We start from the raw sequence: 20,769 nt of genomic DNA, 5'->3' as shown, positions 1-20,769 counted from the left end.
CAGATTCACAACACTATTGGTGAAAATGTTTTTACTCATCTCATTCCTAAATGGCCTACCCCTTGTTCTTAAACTGTGACCCCTGGTTCTGAACTCCCCCAATATGGGGAACATGCTTCCTGTATCTAGCCTGTCCAATCCCTTAAATTTTTTACTTGTTTCCTTAAGATCCCCTCTCTTCTAAATTACAGTGAATATAAGCCCAGTCGATCCATTCTTTCATCATATGTCAGTCCTGCCATCCTGGGAATTAACTTGGTGAATCTACGCTGCACTCCCTCAATAGCAAGAATGCCCTTCCTCAAATTAGGAGACCAAAACTGCACACAATACTCCAGGTCTGGTCGCACTAGGGCCCTGTACAACTGCAGTAGGACCTCCTTGCTCCTATACTCAAATCCTCTCACTGTGAATCTGCCCGTGCCTGATCCATATCCCTCTATTCCCTGTATGTTCATGTGCCTATCTATAAGCCTCTTAAATGCCAGTCTTGTCTGTCTCCAGCACTCCTAACAATGTGTTCCAGGCCCCCACCACTCTCTGTAAAAATAACTTGCCCCACACATCTCCAGAAGTGTCTCGACCCAAAACATCACCCATTCCTATCCAGAGATGCTGCCTATCCCGCTGAGTTACTCCAGCATTTTGAGTATCTTTGGTGTAAACCGTCCCTTCCTATCCATTAAACTTCTCCCTCTTGCATTATAGCAATGCTCCCCAGTGTAGGACATTTCCACCCTGGGGAAAAGGTTCTGTCTATTGACCCGATGCCTCTCAATTTTATATACTTCTATTGTTTCCCTTCATCCTCTGTTCCAGAGAAAACAATCCATGTTTATCCAACCTGACCAAGTTTACAATTTCCTTCGTTGTCCACTGTTCCTTTACTTTGCTGTCCTTATCCCTCGTCCTTTCTGGAAAATGCCGATCCTGCACTTTGATCAGTTGGCCTTCAAATGACTCCCATGTCAACTGTGGTTTTGTCCAATAACTGCTCTTAATCTACTCTCAACTCCTGTCTAATGACATCGCAATCTGCCTTGCCGCAATTAAGTACCTTCCCCCAACAACCAAATCTGTCCCTATTCAAAGCAATTAAAAAAAAATTAAGATGATGTGATCGCTATCTCCAAAATGAAATCATAGACTCCTGTGCTTTGCATAAATTGCAAGCCAATCCAAATCATAGCTGATTATTATCTCTAGACATCTTGATTGAGTTGAATTGTTTACTATGAAACTTTGCAAACCTTGCCAGCAACATTGGGTGTGTTTATAAAATCATAAACTGGCTACTTCACCACTGATGGTTTAAACCAGAGTAACCATTTTGAGCAGTGGAATTGGGAATGAGTTTTTTTTAAAAAGGAACTGTTTCTAACTTGCAATTGTATTGTATGATTGTACTGTTAGCAGAATAAGAAGCCTTTAAAAACGGAACCAGTTGGAACTTGTGTACAAATCAGGTTTTTATTTTCAGTTACCAGCATTGTACACCTGCCATGAATGCAAATGAAACTAATTAACACATGTGGCTTATTTCAGCTGCTGCTATTCCTGAAAGGTTTCTCAGAATCTGAACGAACAAAGCTAGCAATGCTGACTGGGATTTTGCTAGGCAATGGAACGTTATCATCCACTATTTTGAGCAGTCTCTTTAATGAGAATTTGGTTAAGGAAGGTAAATTCTAATGTTATGTTCTTGGTTATTAAATTTTCTGTTTAAAGCAATATCAATTGTTTGTGTCGAAACTTTGAGATATCTCCCAGAATTGTTGATGAATAGTATTAGTACAAAGTCCCTCAGTTTTCAAGAGCATCTTGAGCTGAACTTTAAAGAAATCCCAGTGCGTTGCAGCTCAGTCACAGCCATTTGAGCTTCCAGGTTTTGAGGAGCAGAGATCTCTAACATTGAAGCTGTTTGACAAAGGTATTTGGTGGGGCCTTATGGCCAAGTGTAACAGTTCACTTTCATTGTGCTCTGATTGAAAGCTTGCATATTATTTTTGGAAAGGTTGTCTTTCAGTTAATATTGGAATACTTTCAATCAGACTACAGAATATTCATTTTTGTAATTTAATTTTAGTTCAATAAATTTAATGCAGGCATGAGTGACATTGCCACTTTTGGCGGTTATTGGAATTACAGGTCTTTTCAGATTATAACAGTTCTGCTTCAGAGAACATAAGAACAGTTCACGTCAGAAATATACCTGCCTGGTAATATATTTATATAAAAACGGGCTGATCAAGGGCAATGTTTAGATCACAAGGGCACGTAACTCAACCATTTAGATAATGCTGTAATCATTTCCTCTATGATAGAAAGGGGCTAGCAAACTTGCAGCAGCTGACAAATCTATTCTGATCTTCACAAACACTCTTTTTATGTTTGGGCTGTGCCTAAATTAAGTGTTGGTAAACTGGGGTAGGTCAGTTTTAAATGAAAGGTTTGGGTTGGGGAGAAATTTACAGTTAGTAATATACTTTTGATGAACAGTACATATTTTTAGTGCAAGTAACTACTGTGTGTCCCTGTATCATGCCTAAATAGCGAAAATCAATCTGTTTTAATCTTGCATACTGTTTTTGTTCCAGGTGTTTCAGCAGCATTTGCTGTTAAACTATTCAAATCCTGGATATCTGAGAAAGACATCAATGCAGTTGCTGGAGGCCTTCGTAAGGTCAACATGGACAATAGATTGCTGGTGAGTCTTTAAGGAAAAAAGAATGAATCATGTTCCCAAATATTTATAACTCGCTAGTCGGGCTTGGACCCATTGGGTGCAAGCCTCTCCTGCGGGCCTGGCAACCCTCCCCCAACTGACGGTCTGTTGCCGGCTGGGTAGTCCCCCGGGGCCGTCTTGTTTGACCCTCTGCCGCCACATTGAACCACAGGAGGAAGGTTAGGCACAAGGCATACCAGGACGGGCTCTGGTCCTCCCAGCGGGGGAGGTGTGCATTTATTGAAATTTAGTGTTTTTAAAATGTAACAAAACTTGACCAATCGAGACTGCAGGGGAATGATGAGTAGGGTGGGCCTAAAATTGTTGCACTATCGTGTACCATTTTGGCTGTATTTCGGGAACAAATCTATTTGTTCAAAGCTGTGCCCTCAGCTCTCTACTAATATACTCATGACTGTGCAGCAAAATACCAATCCAGCTCAATTTACAAGTTCGCAGACGACACCACCTTAGTGGGCCTGATAACAAATAATGACGTGATGGAGGCCAGGAAGGACATTGAGAACTTCCCCACTGGGTGCTAAGACAGCAACCTCTCCCTCAATGTCAGCATGACAAAGGTGATTGTGATTGACTTCAGGAAGTGCACAGATGGTTGAAGCCTTCATGTTCTTGGGAATAAATATCACCAGCAATTTGTCCTGGACTAGCCACAGATAAGCCATGGCCAAGAAAGCACACCAACGCCTCTACTTCCTTGGAAGGCTTAGGAAGTTTGGCATGTGGAGAGGATGTTTCCATTAGTGGGAGAATCTGGAACTAGAGGTCATAGCCTCAGAATTAAAGGACATTCTTTTAGGAAGGAGGAGAGATTTTAAGTGTCAGAGGGTGGTGACTGTGGAATTCTTTGCCACAAAAGGCTGTAGAGGCTAAGTCAGTGGATATTTTTGCAGCAGAGATTGATAGATTCTTGATTAGTACATGTGACAGGTTATGAGGAGAAGGCAGGGGAATGGCGTTAGGAGAGATGGATCAGCCATTATTGAATGACGATGGGCTGAATGGCCTGATTCTACTCCTATTCCTTATGTCCCCAACTACCCTCACCAACTTCTGCAGAAGCACCGTAGAAAGCATTTTATCGGGATGCATCACAGCATAGTTTGGGAATGGTTCCACCCAAGATCGCAATAAATTGCAGAGCGTTGTGGGTGTAGCCTAGACAATCACGCAAACCAACCTCCAACTGCACTCCACCTGCATAATCAAGGACCAGTCTAGTTCTTTCAATGGGATTGTTTGCTCATTACAGTTTTGTCTTCAAGATGTACATAGATTGATATAAAATTATTTAAAACATTTTGCATGATGTAGCTTGCTTTCAATCAAAATACATTATGTGAGGCATTGGTTACAATAGGCGCTCTTTTTGTCTGCAGGAATTATTCCCAGCTAACAAACAAAGTTATGATCACTTTGTTAAGTATTTTACCGATGCTGGTTTGAAGGAACTTGCGGATTTTGTCCGTAACCAGCAGTCTCTTGGTGCACGAAAGGAGCTGCAAAAGGAGCTCCAAGATCAAATGGCCCGTGGTGATCCCCTCAAAGAGGTAATATTAAATCAAAAACTGATTAGTTGTGGAACATTTCTAAAGATTATCTGGTGATTTAATTGATACATTTAATGGTGCAGTTGTTTTCAATTTTAAGTGATTTAAGTTTGTTTCAAGGTGTGAAGTAAATTTTTAGCATCTGCTTGCTGGCTTAAAGAAATAAGTTGCTCTCTTGCATTAAAAAAGAAACGAAATCTGACAACCTTTTGAAGTTTTCAAGGGGCTTGTGCATTAAAATATGCTTTAGCCTGACTATATTTCTGAAGCCAGAAAAGATGCAATGCTGTTTTAAAAATACAAACTATGTATAATGTCCAGATCAAGTGGATGTGATTGTGTAGGTGTTAAATGTATATTTTAGTGTTCTTTCGCTTGTTTTATGTGGGGGGGGGGGAACTTTTTTTAATCTCTCACCTCGACGGAGATGCGATTTTTTTCCATGTCGTATCTCCGCATCGACATCCTATCATCGAGTAGTTGACGGCCTCTGCTGGAGACCGACTTTGGGAGCTCCAACCGCGGGACCCTGCGGACTTAACATCGTGGAGCTCGTGATCCCTGTCGGGTTTGACTTTGGAGCTCCAACCGCGGGAGCCTGCGGACTTTAACATCGTGGAGCTTGCGGTCCCTGGTTAGGGACCGACTTCGGAAGCTCCAAGCCACAGGAGCTTTGATCGCCTCGACGCAGGGGCTTCGATCGCCCCGACTGCGGATGGTTCGACTGCCCCGATTGGGAGAATAAAGAGGAAGAAGATTGGACTTTATTGCCTTCCATCACAGTGAGGAATATGGGAAATCCACTGTGGTGGATGTTTGTTAACTTTTATGTAGTTGTGTGTCTTGTTGCTCTTTTTAGTATGGCTGCATGATAAATTAGATTTCACTGTACCTTAGTGGTACATGTGACAATAAACTGACCTTGAAACCTTGAACTGTACCCTTTAGCCCACTATGATGGTGCCAACCTTTTGATCATCATTTTTACTATTACTGTTTTCTCCCCACTCTTCAAATTTTATGCTTTGGGATCATTTTAAAGACAATCTGTTCTTACCAAGTGTGACTCTCAGCAATGAGGTTGATTTCTTAAATTCCCATTTGAAATGATCTGGCCTCTCATTTAGTAGATATTGAGTGACAAATGTTTGCTTTGCCAGTCCTTTGTTACGTTGCGAATGACTTAAAAATAAGTTCCTGTTGTGTGGAAAATCTGATGTAAAAATGATCATTTGAAGGATGTGAAGAAAATTTATGGTTTCATCAATTTGATTAAGATTATCACATATGCCAAAGAAGAGATGAAGAAAAACAGCATCTCTGAACAGACGATGATCAGTATTGTTTGGAGCTGTGTAATGGGTGCAGTGGAATGGAACAAGAAGGAGGAACTGCTAACAGAACAAGCCATTAAGCACTTAAAGGTAAATTCCAGTTTCTTTTAACAACCAGGTAGTGCATGTCTTAATTTTAAACTTAATCATCAGGAACAACCGTCTTGGGAAATTCACTGTACAGTATCTGTTTTGAATAGCTGAAGCTACAGTTTGGGGCTTGCATTTTGAGAATTTTGTAACTTTGTGTAACCAATCTTGTTTTTGTAAAACCCCATTTTACAACTTTGGGAACGAAGACTGGAGAAGTGATAATGACCTACAGATTTCTGTTAGTCCATTGCACACTGTTTATCCACCATATAAAAATCCACCATATACCATGCACGGTAGCGCAGCGGTAGAGTTGCTGCTTTACAGCGAATGCAGCGCTGGAGACTCAGGTTCGATCCTGACTACGGGTGCTGCACTGTAAGGAGTTTGTACGTTCTCCCCGTGGCCTGCGTGGATTTTCTCCGAGATCTTCGGTTTCCTCCCACACTCCAAAGACGTACAGGTATGTAGGTTAATTTGCTGGGTAAATGTTTAAAAAAAATTGTCCCTAGTGGGTGTAGGATAGTGTTAATGTACGGGGATCGCTGGGCGGCACGGACTTGGTGGGCCGAAAGGGCCTGTTTCCGGCTGTATATATATGATATGATATACTAATAAATATGATGTGGATTAAGCTAATTTGGTCCATGCTGGCTTTTCCATTTTTTTTTGTGCCTGTTTTTAATTTGTCCTTTTTTAAATATCAAGGAATTGATCTGGCCACTAATTGGATAAAGAATTTTAACCACTTCTGTCACTGCATCTGGTTTCCTAATGTATCAGATGTCCAGTATTTCAAATGGTTTTGCCCAATGTGGGCATTTCCAAGAAAAGCATCTGACCATATTTGTCCCGTATAATGGCATTTGCTGGACTTTATAGTTGTTTGGTATTTGTATTTTTCTTACTTCCTGCTAGTCTTTTGGTAACTTGTAATTTACAATTCATAAATTAGTCGCACATCGGCCATTCAAGTATACTTTCCATTCAATACAATGGCCAATTCTATATTTCAGAACTCTTTCCTTGCGCTTTGTTCCCCCTCGAAGCTTTTGCACATACAGATGCTCCCCGCCTTACGATGCTTCGACTTGCAATATTTCGACTTTGCGATGGTGCAAACGGCAGCGACCCGTAGCGAGCCACAGCTCACTTCCGGCCACCTGATCACGTGTATTCAATGCATTTCGACTTGCGATATTTTCGGATTCCGATGGGTTTCTCAGAACGGAACCCCATCATAAGTTGAGGAGCACCTGTATATTATCTATTTATCTTTGAATATGATTAGTGACTTGGCCTTTATAGCCCTAAGTGATAGCCCTGTCTGGTCTGAGAAAATAGAGGTTGGAGGGACTCGCTCAAAACTTGGTAAATGAATATTTGAAGTGTCATGGTATGGAGGGCTATATGCTATGCTGGAGTGGTATAAGGCTGGTACTTGACTGGCAAGACTGGTGAGCTAAGACCTGTTTCTGTGCCTTGGCAAATGTCACCACTCAAGGTAAAGGAATCTTTATCCTTGTCTTGGTCTTAAATCTCTTGCTCTGTGACTACCTATTTCCCTTCCTCTCTAGGTGAAATGTCCTCCCCACTATTCTTTTAAAACATATTTGATCAAATGGGTTTGTATTCACTCATCTCTTCGTACTGCCATCTCCTGGATCAATCGGAGTCTTTAATGTGCTCGCTTATGTTGGAAATAAAATCCTTCTAAGAACTCTACCTATACCGTGTACAACTGTAAAAAGACTTGCTTTGAAGGCCAGCATACCATAACTATTTGCTGCACCCATGTTTGCTTTCAGTGTTGTCTAGGAACAGTCAAGTTGTCTTGAATGGAAACTGTTCCCAGTGTAACGATTTGAAGGATATGATTTTTTTCCTTCTAAAGTGATTGTCTTTACATTCATTCTTGTTGTGCTGTATCTTCTGCCCACTCATTCACTCTAGGTTGCCTGTAAAGCTCTTTGCATACTCTACAGTTCACAATGCTGTCCAGTTTAGTGTTTTTGGCAAACTTCGAAATATTTTGTTCCCTTATCCAAATGGGGCCAAGCATTGAACAAGATCTGTTTATTCCTCTTGTAAGTCCAGACTGTTAGCCAAGTTAACTGCTTTATCAATCCAAATTGCAGTGCCTACAATTTGCCCAGGAATCAAATTTTGCGTACAGATGCTCCTCGACTTACGATGCTTCGACTTACGATATTTTGACTTTACGATGGTGCAAAAGCGATACACATTCAGTGGAAACCACACTTCGAATTTTGAATCTTTTTGCGGGCTAGCGATATGCGGTACGCTACTCTCGTGATGCTGGGCAGCGGCAGCGAGCTGGAGCTCCCAGTCAGCCATGCGATCAGGTGTATTAAATGCATTTTCGACTTGCGATATTTTCGATTTACAATGGGTATATCGGAACGTAACCCCATCGTAGGTCGAGGAGCATCTGTAATAAAACGTTTTACGGGTTATCTCTCATTGGTAGACTAATTCATCTTGTGGTTTATTTCTCATAATTAATCTTTCTATTTTCAGCAATATAGCCCTCTCCTTGCTGCCTTCACCACCCAGGGCCAATCAGAGCTGACTTTGCTGCTGAAACTTCAGGAATATTGTTATGACAACATTCAGTTCATGAAGGCCTTTCAGAAAATTGTGATGCTTTTTTACAAAGGTAAATATTATCTTATGGGTAGCCTAATGTGCTTTGGGTAATAGGAGCAGGAAGAGACCTTCTGGTCCTTTGATTCTGCAACACCATTCATCAAGATCGTTGTTCTTCTGCTGCAACACCTTTTCTTGTACTAGTCCTATATTGTTTGATTGTATTAACAAGCAAGCATCTATTTTCAATTAATTTGACTGAGCCTTGCAACTCTAATGTGGAGAACTTCAAACATCTACAATCTGCTTGGTAAATTACAATATTGCTAAACTTCTGTAATCAAATCATCTTGTAATTAAGATCATCTTTCTGTTTGCTTTCCTAAATGTTTGTAACTACATTTTGGCTTCCAGTGACTACAAGCTCACCTAGGTACTTTTAAACATTGACAAACAATTTAAGAAGCTTTCATTATCAAAGGCTTGCATTTTTGAAAGAATACACCTTGCATTTTTTCATGTTCCATCTATGTTTTTGTCCATTCACTTGGGTTGTCTTTACCGCTTTGAAGCCACTTTCTTTTCTCAACAACCCCAACTAGTTTTGTATAATTCGTAGACACAAATGTGCCATTTTCTCTCTGCAGCCACATTAACATAGATTGTGAGCAGCTGGGGCTACGGCCAACCATTCACACTAGTTCACAAGTTATAGTAGAATTAGACCATTCGGCCCATCGTGTCTACTCCGCCATTCAATTATGGTTAATTTCTGCCTCCTAATCCCATTTTCCTGCCTTCTCCCTATAACCCTTGACACCCGTTCTAATCAAGAATTTGTGCAAGAAGGAACTGCAGATGCTGGTTTAAACTGAAGATAGACACAAAAAGCATGGAGTAACTCGATTGGACAGGCAGCATCTCGGGAGAGAAGGAATGGGTGACGTTTCGGGTCGAGACCCTTTAGACCCGAAAAATCACCCGTTCCTTCTCTCCAGAGATGCTGCCTGTCCCTCTGAGTTACTCCAGCTTTTTGTGTCGTGTCTATTCAAGAATTTGTCTATCTCTGCCTTAAAAATATACACTGACTTGTCCTCCACAACCCTCTGTGGCAATGAGTTCCACAGATTAACTACCCTCTGATAAAGAAGTTGCTTGTCACTTCCTTTTTAAAAGAGCGCCCTTTAATTCTGAGGCTATGACCTAGTCCTAGACACTCCTCACCAGTGGAAACATCCTTTCCACATCCGTTCTATGCCTTTCGTTATTCTGTAAGTTTCAATGAGGTCCCCCCTCAACCTTCTAAACTCCAGCAAGTAGAGGCCCAGTGCTGTCAAGCGCTCATCATATGCTAACCCACTCATTCCTGGAATCATTCTTGTAAACCTCCTTTGGACCCACTCTAGAGCCATCCTCGGATATGGGGCCCAAATTTGCTCACTGTCCTCCAAATGCGGCCTGACCAGCTACCTTATAAAGCCTCGGCATTACATTTCTGTTTTTGTATTCCAGTCCTCTTGCTATAAATGCTAGCATTGAATTTGAATTTACCCATTTGACTTGCAGATTAACTTTTTGGGAGTCCTGCACCAGCACTTCCCAAGTCTCTTTGCATCTCCCATTTCTGGATTCTCCATTTAGAAAATAATCTACGCCTTTATACCTACTACCAAAAATGCATGACCCCACACTTTGCGGCACGGTGACGCAGCGGTAGAGTTGCTGCCTTAGAGCGAATGCAGCGCCGGAGACTCGGGTTCGATCCTGACTACGGGTGCCGTCTGTACGGAGTTTGTACGTTCTCCCCGTGACCTGCGTTGGTTTTCTCCGAGATCTTCGGTTTCCTCCCACACTCCAAAGACGTACAGGTATGTAGGTTAATTGGCTGGGCAAATGTAAAAATTGTCCCTAGTGGGTGTAGGATAGTGTTAGTGTGCGGGGATCGCTCGGCGGCGCGGACCCGGTGGGCCGAAGGGCCTGTTTCTGCGCTGTATCTAAATCCAAAAAAAAAAAAAAATCTAAACTGAATTTCATCTGCCACTTCTCTGTCCACTCTCCTAACCTGTCCAAGTCCTTCTGCAGAGTTCTTGCTTCCTCTACCCACCTCAGCCCCCTTATCCTCTTCTCACCCACTCCAGCCCCCTTATCCCCCCCCCTCTCTTCCACACTCCATTCACCCATTTCATCGCTGCTGAACTCCCTTTGAAACTCCCCCAAACCGCTACTGCATTGGTCTAACACAGCCACTCCACCCCCCCTCTCCCCCACTCATGCACTCCATTCCCACCTGAAACCCCCTTAACTCCCCCAAACCTCTCCTGCATTAACTGAAATTGTGTTTTGGATTTTTTTGAGAGCCCCACTCAGGCACTCCATACCCCCTTCAATCCCCCTTAAAACTCCCCCAAACCTGTGCTGCATTAACTTAAATTGGTTTCAGGTTTTTTTTTTTTTAAGAGCCTCACTCACCCACTCCATCCACACCCCCTCAACTCCTTATCATCTCCCCCACAACCCACCCCCTTATCCTCTTCTCACCCACTCCATCCCCCAGCCCCATTATCCCCCCTCTTCCACCCTTCATTCACCCAATTCATCCCCTTTGAAACTCCCCCAAACCTCTACTGCATTGGTCTAACACTCAGCCACTCCATCCCCCCATGTTCCCGGGTGGGGGCAGGGGAGGGGCAAGTGGGGGTGGCTAGGGAATGGAGTGGGTTAGTAGGGGGAGGAGGGGGGGATTGAGTGGGCGGTTGAGGGTGCTACAATACAAGAGAGGCTTTGGATCCAGGCTTCACTCAATCATACCCTCTCCCCTTCCCTGTCCCCCCCCTCTTCGAGGAATGGGCCCAACGGGTCCACTTGGTCTAGTATATTCCTCTAAATCTCTCCTATCTGATATAATAGATCTTTATTTATCCCAGGATTGAAGTTGATTTGCCAACAGTCATACAAACACAAAACACATGAAATTAAAGTGACGGGTGGATAGGTGGGGAGGGGAGTCCATCTCAGTCTACTCCACGACAGCAGGGGGAGGACTCGTAAAGTTTGATAGCCACAGGGAAGAAGGATCTCCCATGGTGTTCTGTCCTGCATCTTGGTGGAACCAGTCTGTTGCTGAAGGTACTCCTCGGGGTGACCAATGTGCCATGGAAGGGGTGAGCTGTGTTGTCCAGGATGCTCTGCAGTTGGAGGAGGAGCATCCCCTCCAAGACCACCTCCCATGAATCCTCCACTCCCAGGATGGAGCCAGCCTTCCTGACGTTTGTTGATCGTATAACCTGTTCAATAACATTGATAATGTACCTGCCTCTATCATTTCCTTTGACAGCCTGTTCTGTATCTCTTCTCCCTTTCTCCCCCCCCCCCCCCCCCTTAAATATTTACGCTCTCACAATAAAGCTGTGCCTTCTAGTTTTAGACTCTCCTATCCAGGGGAAACTGTGTGACAATCCAACTTATTGATGCCCTCATGTTTTTACAAACTTTTCTAAATTCATCCCTCTGACTTTTTGCTCTACGGAATACAGTACCAGTCTCTCCTCTTAACTCAAGCCTCTCATCCCTGGCAACATCCTTGAGAATCTTTTCTGGGCTTGCTAGATTAATTATATTCTTCCTATAGTATGGTGACCAGAACTGCATAATTCCAGACATTGGAGAAATTGTCATTGTTTTATGTTTGTATTTGTTGACTTTGGTTTGTTCCCTTGTCTACTTTTATAGTTGATGTCCTGAGTGAAGAAGCTATTTTGAAGTGGTATCGAGAGCCTAATATGGCAAAAGGGAGGAGCATCTTCCTGGATCAGATGAAGAAATTTGTTGAATGGCTCAAGAATGCTGAAGAAGGTAGATACATGCAAGAAAGGCATTGAAAATATTCAGCAGGTTGACAGCCTCTATGGAAAGAGAAAGTATTTTGAGTCAACCCTTAAACCCAATATTTACAATTTCTGGTATAAATATTTTAAATTGGAATCTAAAGCCCCTTAGTAAATTTAGAAAAGTCAATGATAAGTTAAGGAGATGCTTACCTATTAATATTTAAGTATTGTGTATATTTACTTAGTCTTGAGTTGGAATTCTGTATTAGGCTCAAGGGATTGTGGGATATTCCACACTGTTAAAATCTACCCTATTGGTGAGCTTAAGACACAAACCCATTTTAGACAGTGATATTTTGTAAGTTCCTTATCCTTGTTGGGCATGTATATTGAAGGGCTTGACCAGTGCTGAAGCAAATATATTATTTCTGTAGTTGAGTTTTTTTAGGGTGGATAGATCCTTTCTGGAAGTGACTTGTTTTTAAAACATCCTATTGGTTTGGTTCAGTCTCAGCAACCTAACTATTAAGCTTTGTAGGACTTCAGCATAATTCTGTGCAATATTTCAGTAATATCCTTACTTTGGGGCAAAATGCAACATTGACAGCCCCACCAACCCATTGATGTATTTGAAAAGTCTCTTTCATCATTCAAGGGTAGAAAATTTTCCAGTCTATGATCCTCCCCCAACCAACAAAACTACAGTTTTGTCTGTTAATAGGCCATTATATTTAATAATCCCCGCTATGTAGTTAGTTCCTTTTTGCTTTATTGGCTGTGAATCTGACTAATATGCCATACAAAGTAACAAGGTTTTGTGTACATTGTACTGTATGTATTGGATTACAACACATTCTGCAATGGATTTCAAAACCTTGCTCCCAGTATGGTTTTAGTGCACTTAATATGGCAAATTATAGTTGATTGTCTGAATCTGGTTTGTATTTGGGAAGGGACCCTCAGTTGGATCAGGAGCCATTATAAACTTTACAGCAGCACCAGACAACAAAACAGTGTTAAGCTAAGTGGTTGCATATCTCCTATCACCTAAAACTAATTGAACTCTGCTCAAGTGGAATTTTTAAATACTTGTGCTTGTCAGATTTCTTAAGGTTTGTGACTTGTAGAATATGGAGTCAATCGCTAGTCCAAAATGGACTTTGGCAGGTCCAAAATGTCACAGCTATTACCTGAATTGTTAGAATCGAGTTCTGGATTGGATAATGCTTTAAAAGATTACATGCACTGAAAATTGCATGAGATTTCTGTATCTGTTCGGACTGAAGAACTCAAATTGAATTGCGGCATAAGAGCTCATTTTTGAGAACGAGCATATGTGGTGGATAAAAAGGGGAAGAAAAACAAAACTTAATTTGAGGTTGGAAGAGATGGGAAAAGGCAACAAACTCTGGTCTTATCATTCACTGCTGCATTTCTAAATGCCTATTCTAATTCTCATCCTATTCTTCCCACAGAATCCGAGTCGGAAAGTGAAGAGGACTGAAATTGAGACCCAATTGAAATCATGTTCTGTATTTTTAATAAACCACAGGGGTTGTAGAATTGAATTTCAGAGTTCAGAAATTGATTTGGCATTCTACCTCCTGTATTTTCTACTGTAATATCTAGATGTAAATTAAGGGCTTTACAGTGATCATACTGGTTTGTTTTAATTTCATTTTCTATATAATAAAAGTTATTGCAACATCATCTGACTTCAAATTCAGCTGCAAAGTCAGTTGCAGTTACTTTTTGACCAATTGGATTTTTGTTGCTGTTCTTATGGGAGCTCAAAGCACTTGATGGAACAACAATGCTTTCTTGGTCAGGGGGCACAAATTGTACGTACTGTGAACTTGAGGACCTAGTACTTAACAGCCAAGTGACAAAACCTTGTAGGGGATATATTGCTGACCAGGGCCAGTTCACAAAGAATAACTTTTTGACACAGAGAATTTACAGGAGGATGAAGTTTGAATATAGGACCAGTGTATTGCAATCTCCCTTTGGCAACACAGTTATATTTTGTCCAATTCAAAATTGAATGCTTATTCCATTCTGACTAAAGTGTTTGAATTTATGGCTATGAATGGAGACTAGTGCGTCTCAATTTGTACAACCCCAACGTTGTGGTTTTGATTAAGTCAATTCCTTTTGAGTGTCCTTAGAAATTGGTTAACTTTAAAAGCACAGTCCATCAACCCGCAATATACACCTGACTGAGTTATTGGATAAATAGTTACATTTTTTGCCTTCGAGGTACTGTCCATGTGAATACTTGTTTTTAAACCATTTTTGTATTGCACAATAGTTCTGGGGATTTCAGTCCTGCCACTAAGTGCTTTCTTTTGGTGGCGTAAAGTTTACAGCCAGTTAAGGATGCATGTTTTCAGATCATGGTTAGAAAACGGCTCCATGGGGTTAATGTGTTATTGATGGTGAAACCTTCCCCAATAAAATTGTTAACTTTGGTTGTGTACCAAAAAATTAAACTACTTTTTATCAACCAACCTGCTTGGTAAACTGGCTTTTTGCAGTTCAGTGTCTTTGTGTGCTTAATGAGGATCTCTGCTGAAAGGGAGTTAATACAAATATTGTTCAACTAGACGTAAACCAATCTAACACATCTAGTAAGCATGTTTTAATTAGTAAATTGTCTCACTCCAGATTTAAAGCGTCAAGTTACTTCCTCAGCCTGCTGTCTCTTGGAAAATTTGGCCACTATGGGTGTTTGGGTTTTGATTGTGCATTGGCCTTGAATATTCCAAGATTTTCCACTTTGTTACAACTCAATGTACCATTCATGATTGTTCTGATCAGTGCTTTCTGGGTAATTTCTGCTCTAGAGAAATCCCCCCATCTTAGCCAGTTAATGCTTCAGGAAACAGCTGATTACTGGATACAGTAACCCTATCTAGTACTGTTGCTTGTGCTCCAGCAATAGTTGTGCCTCTAGTCAAGCTGTTAGTGACAATTACTTGAATACAAATATTCCTCAATCTAACCAGTAGTGATACAAGGTGTCCTCAAGTGGGCTATTGAGTGGCATCTACTCTGATATCAATACTGCTTAACTTTGTAATAAGCAACCCTGAATTGTGTCTTTATTTTTTACTAAAATGTTGCTTGGAGAAACATTTTGAGTCAGGCCATGTGCAATGAAAGCTGGACTCATTTGTTTCAGGACTTCACTGCAGTTCTTTGGGAAAGAGCAAATCCTGGAATTGAAGGAGCTTCTATTGCTTCTTTCACCAGATTTCACCAGATGGTTCAGCAAGAGGAGAGAACTTCAAAATTTGTACACTTTAGAATTTATAGTAGTGCAGTAAAATGGAGATAACTGCAGCTCGTGGTTTGCAAAAATCAAGTGCTATAATAACTGGTTAGGCAGCACTGCTGGAGATATGAACCAGTAAAATTTGGGTCATGACCTTTAGACATTGTAATGGGCAGAGAAGTGAGAGTGTACTTGAACTGCATTACTAATTTATTCCAAGCTTTCCTGCAATCTACATTCTTCTCTAGTTTTTTCAAAATTATGCTGTGTAAGGTAGAGCCCTGCCTTCTATTCAGAAAGGACTGAAGCATCTCCACCAATGCAGCACAAAGATGGCAAGGCCTTCCACCTTAACAGTTCTATGCAGATCTGTAGGTTGTGGCAGACTCAGAACGGTCCAGCCCAGAATGAGACAAGATGGTCAGAAACCACAAATAGCGCACACCAGAGCCCAAAAACCTGTGACTTCCACACACATACACAGTCACACGACCCAGCCAGTGGAGTGCTGAGGGTTTGCTCAAGAAGTAGACTAACCATCAGGTACAAGACCCCACTCCTCCCCCCCCCCCCCCAAAAACCGGAGGCACGGAAACAAACCGGCGGACGAACGAGGCGGCCGTCCATCTCCTGGTAGAGTGCGCTGACAACGTAGTTAAAAACTGGGCTCGTTGACTGATCCCGAAGATGTGAAATTGTGCCTCGTCCTGCTGAAACCATGCCTGCGCCTGAGGTCCTGAAGGTCGGTAGCTTCAGGGCGACTGTTCAGTTGGGCCTGGTCAGCCGGAACGGTGGGTTGAGCACTGGCGGCATGCATGTCATGCTCCAAAATGCCTAGTTTGGAGCTTTGGGATCACCAATTGTGGCAGGACTCAGAACAGTCCAGCCCAGAATAAGATGAGACGCTAAGTCAGTAAATATTTATTTACACGAGAAACCGCGAACAGCACTGAGTTTTGTCTAACAACCGCCCCAAAACCCATGACTCGCACACAGTCACAAGACCCTGCAAGAGGAGTACTGAGGGTGGTGCTACAAGGTACACTTTTTGGAAGCATATTAAAATCATTGATTTTTTGGCATATACTCAAGATTGAGCTTGCACTACCTATCCTAAACAGTTGCATGATAGTGGATCCTAACCTAGCACCCTACTTGCAATTTTCAAAGGTAGATAGCAATGAGGAAATCCACCATTACCTGGTGTGCCAGCACAATGGTTGGCTGGCTGAGGAAGATTGGAGATTAAAACCTTAACAGACAAAGCTCCGTGTTGTGAGGCAAATGAAAATTCTAATTTACTTAAACTTTATTTAAGCTTTAAGCAACTCATTTCCGTAATACATATCTTCAAAGCCTCTGGAATTATCGCTGATTCCGCAGGCCTCGCCTGCCCGAGAGTCCCGCACATGCGCACACTTCATTCTCCCCTCCTATTTATATGTTGAGACGGTCAGGGGGTTTAGTATGTCTTGATGACCGTCGCAGCACTGGAGCATCAGGAGATAATGGTGTTTCAATAGCTGGTGGTACATAATATTGCTTGGTCATCAACTTCACTCATATTGTTATTTACATTTTCAATTTTAGAATTACTTATAGAAGTTTTCATAGGGGATGATGGGAGTGTTGAAGGAAGTTCTCAATTAATATCAAGGAGTGATGGAGAAGATGGACATGGTGCAAGGTCACAAAGTGAGACAGTTGACTGACGTCCATCCTGATACTTGATAGTTGTATACTCAAACGTTCCATAGGTGGAGTAGCTTTGATCAATCGTCCTTCAGGACGGAAAAACCTTGGTTTTAATTCAGCACAGATTCTACATGAAGCACACGTCATCTTCACATCTTCTGTAGAGAAAGGCAAGTTTTTGGAACGAACATAATGTAACATACGAGTGACTCCAGGATGACACAGCCCATTGTGAAGATCAGTGAGTGCAGAAGAATGAAAATAGGCACAAAATGCTCGAGTTATTGTATCCGGAGCAGCATTATCCTTACCAGGGCGGTACTCAATTGAATAACTATATGCAGATAATTCAATCCTCCATTCATGAATTTTACTGTTTTTAATCTTCGTTCGTTTCCCGATTATCTAGCATAAAAGCTACTGAACGCTGATCTGTTATCAAAGTGAAGTGCTGGCGAGCAAGGAAATGACTCCATTTTTTCACTGCTTCAATAATTGCTGTAGCTTCCTTTTCGACGGGTGGGTAATGCAACGTAGGGGCCGGCCGTCAGTGATTCCTTCGGCGGCCGGCCAGATCCATCGCGTGTTCGCTCGGGATCGCCGCACCGGGGGTCGGTTCCTCGTGGACACTGGAGGGGAGGTGAGTGTTCTGCCTCCTTCCATCGCCGACATCCGTGCAGGCATACGCGGCCCCCTTCTTACTGCCGCGAACGGGAACCCTATCAGTACTAACGGGGTCCGCACGCTTGCCCTCAACTTCGGCCATAGATGGTTTTCGTGGGGGTTTGTCATCTTCGACATTTCCCAGCCACTGCTGGGCGCCGACTTCCTGCGAGCATATTCAATGCTTGTGGATATCAGGCGGCAGCGCCTGGTGCACTCCAGCACGCTGGAGCCGGCCTCCCTCCACGGTGGACACCTGTCGTCCGTGGATGCGACTTCCGCGCGCATCCTGGCGAATTTCCCGGACATCATCAAACCCCACTTCCGCTCCTCCACCCCCAAGCATGGGGTGGAGCAATACATTCCTACCACTGGCGTCTTGCACCGGACAAGCTCCATCTAGCGTGGGAGGAGCTCCGCCAGATGGAGTCGATGGGCATCGTGCGCCCCTCCGATAGCCCATGGGCGTCACTGCTCCACATGGTCCCCAAGGTGGACGGGGGCTAGCGCCAGTGTGGGGACTACCGTCGCCTGAATGATGCGACCATCGCCGACAGGTACCCGGTCCCGCACATCCAGGACTTCAATGCCCACCTGGCCGGAGCATCGGTGTTCTCCAAGGTGGACCTTGTAGCGGGTACAATCAAATTCCGGTCCACCCCAACGACATCCCCAAGACAGCCATTATTACACCATTCGGGCTGTTTGAATTCTTGAGGATGCCTTCCAACGGCTTATGGACTTTGTATTCGTGTATTTGGATGACGTAGTCGTGGCCAGCCGCTCGCGGCAGGAGCACCGCACCCACCTTCGCCAACTGTGTCAGCGCCTCAGCGCGTACAGGCTGGCTGTTAACATGTCCAAGTGCCATTTCGCGCTGAAGGCCATCGACTTCCTCGGCCACCGCGTGACCGCACAAGGGGTGGTACCTCTGCCGGCCAGGGTGGATGCTGTTCGCTGGTTCCCCCGTCCGACCACTATTAAGGGCCTCCAAGAATTCGTGGGGATGGTCTCTTTTTATCACCGCTTCTTGCCGGTGGTAGCAGGAATCATGCGCCCACTTTTCCACCTCATGACTGGTCGTCGCAAGGAAGTCGAGTGGTCCAACGAAGCAGTAGCGGCGTTCGAGCATGCCAAGGAGGCCCTGGCAGGGGCCACGATACTCGTCCATCCAAGGGAGGATGCCTCAACCGCCCTCTCGGTGGACGCTTCTGAGGTGGCGGTCGGGGCGGTGCTGGAGCAGCTCATTGACGGGTGCTGGCGGCCGCTTGCCTTTTTCAGCAGGCATCTCAGCGGCGCTCAACGACGTTACAGCACTTTTGATCGTGAGCTCCTCGCCCTGTACATCGCCGTACGCCACTTTCGGTACTTCCTGGAGGAGAGGCCCTTCACTGCCTTTAAGGATCACAAGCCGCTCACCGTCGCATTTGCCAAGGTTTCACATCCATGGTCTGCGCGGCAGCAGAGGCAGTTGGCGTATGTGTCAGAGTACACCACCTCAATCCGATTCGTGGAGGACGTACAACAGGGTGGCCGACACCGGAGACTCAGGTTCGATCCTGACTACGGGTGCTGCACTGTAAGGAGTTTGTACGTTCTCCCCGTGACCTGCGTGGGTTTTCTCCGAGATCTTCGGTTTCCTCCCACACTCCAAAGACGTACAGGTATGTAGGTTAATTGGCTGGGTAAATGTAAAAATTGTCCCTAGTGGGTGTAGGATAGTGTTAATGTACGGGGATCACTGGGCGGCGCGGACTTGGTGGGCCGAGAAGGCCTGTTTCCGGCTGTATATATATGATATGATATGATAGGCCCGCGATCCACGCCGTTCTCCAAGCGGCTGGTGGTATTGATTATTCCACCCTGGCAGCCGCACAGCTGGTGGACGAGGAAACGGCCGCCTATTGCAAGGCAGTTTCGGGCCAGCAGCTGGAGGACATTGTCTGTGGTCCTGGGGGCGCAACGCCGCTGTGCGACATCTCCACTGGCCTGCCGCGCCCCATCGTCCGGCGACGCAGTGTGTTTGAGGTGCTCCACGGGCTTGCCCATCCCTCCATTCGGGCGACGACGGTCCTTGTAGCCTCCCGCTTCATGTGGCACGGGCTGCGCCAGCAGGTTACACATTGGGCACGCAGCTGCATCCCGTGCCAGACCATCAAGGTCCAGCGACACGTGCGTGCACCGCTACAGGGGTTCGGCGTTCCTCGGCAGCGGTTCGTCCACATTCACGTGGACATCGTGGCCGCTGCTGCCATCCCGGGGCATGACCCACCTCTTCACCGTGGTCGACCGCTTCACCCGGTGGCCTGAGGCTATTCCGCTGGTGGACACCTCGACAGCCACCTGTGCTCGGGCCTTGGCGGCGCACTGGATCGCCCGGTTCGGGGTGCTGCTGGACATAACGTCAGACCAGGGGCCTCAGTTTACGTCGGAACTGTGGTCGGCCATGGCACGCCTCCTGGGAGTTCGCCCACACCACACTACGGCATATCATCCACAGGCGAACGGCCTGGTGGAACGGCTTCACCGCCAGCTGAAGGCTACCCTGAAGGCACGGCTCACTGACCCAAACTGGGTGGACGCCCTGCCGTGGGTTTTGCTTGGGATCTGCACCGCATCCAAGGAAGACTTGGCCTCCTCCTCCGCCGAGTTCGAGAATGGGGCCACGTTGACAGTTCCCGGGGAGTTCATCCCACCGGCACAGGATCAAGTGGAGCAGCCTTCGGACGCCCTGCAACGTCTTCGGCAGACGGTGGGCAGGCTGGCGCCGGTGCCCACGTCTCGTCATGGGTCTTTCCAACCGCACGTTCCTCCTGCTCTGGAGGACTGCCAGTTCATTTTCCTGCACAGGGACGCTCATCGGACACCTCTCCAGCGGCCATATGAGGGCCCCTTCTGGGTCCTGCAACATGGGTCGTCCACATTCGTCCTGGACATGGAGGGTAAGAGTGAGACCGTTTCAGTTGCGCACCTG

General features: G+C 44.6%; 1 protein-coding gene across 1 annotated transcript in view; it reads left to right on the top strand.

The window, feature by feature from the left end:
• Window positions 1-13,728, top strand: part of LOC144595817 (eIF5-mimic protein 2) — a 31,844-nt gene extending 18,116 nt beyond the window's left edge. The window contains exons 6-12 of the mRNA XM_078403518.1: window positions 1,546-1,681; window positions 2,598-2,707; window positions 4,126-4,296; window positions 5,574-5,720; window positions 8,265-8,403; window positions 12,063-12,185; window positions 13,636-13,728. Coding sequence (XP_078259644.1) covers window positions 1,546-1,681; window positions 2,598-2,707; window positions 4,126-4,296; window positions 5,574-5,720; window positions 8,265-8,403; window positions 12,063-12,185; window positions 13,636-13,664 — 855 coding nt within the window. The 3' untranslated portion in view covers window positions 13,665-13,728. The remainder of the gene's footprint in view (window positions 1-1,545; window positions 1,682-2,597; window positions 2,708-4,125; window positions 4,297-5,573; window positions 5,721-8,264; window positions 8,404-12,062; window positions 12,186-13,635) is intronic.
• Window positions 13,729-20,769: the final 7,041 nt, after the last annotated feature.

The sequence above is a fragment of the Rhinoraja longicauda genome, chromosome 8 (genome assembly GCF_053455715.1).
Source record: "Rhinoraja longicauda isolate Sanriku21f chromosome 8, sRhiLon1.1, whole genome shotgun sequence".
Classification (NCBI taxonomy): domain Eukaryota; kingdom Metazoa; phylum Chordata; class Chondrichthyes; order Rajiformes; family Arhynchobatidae; genus Rhinoraja; species Rhinoraja longicauda.
The sequence above is the reverse complement of the archived record's forward strand: the minus strand, read 5'-3'. Positions and strand labels throughout refer to the sequence as shown.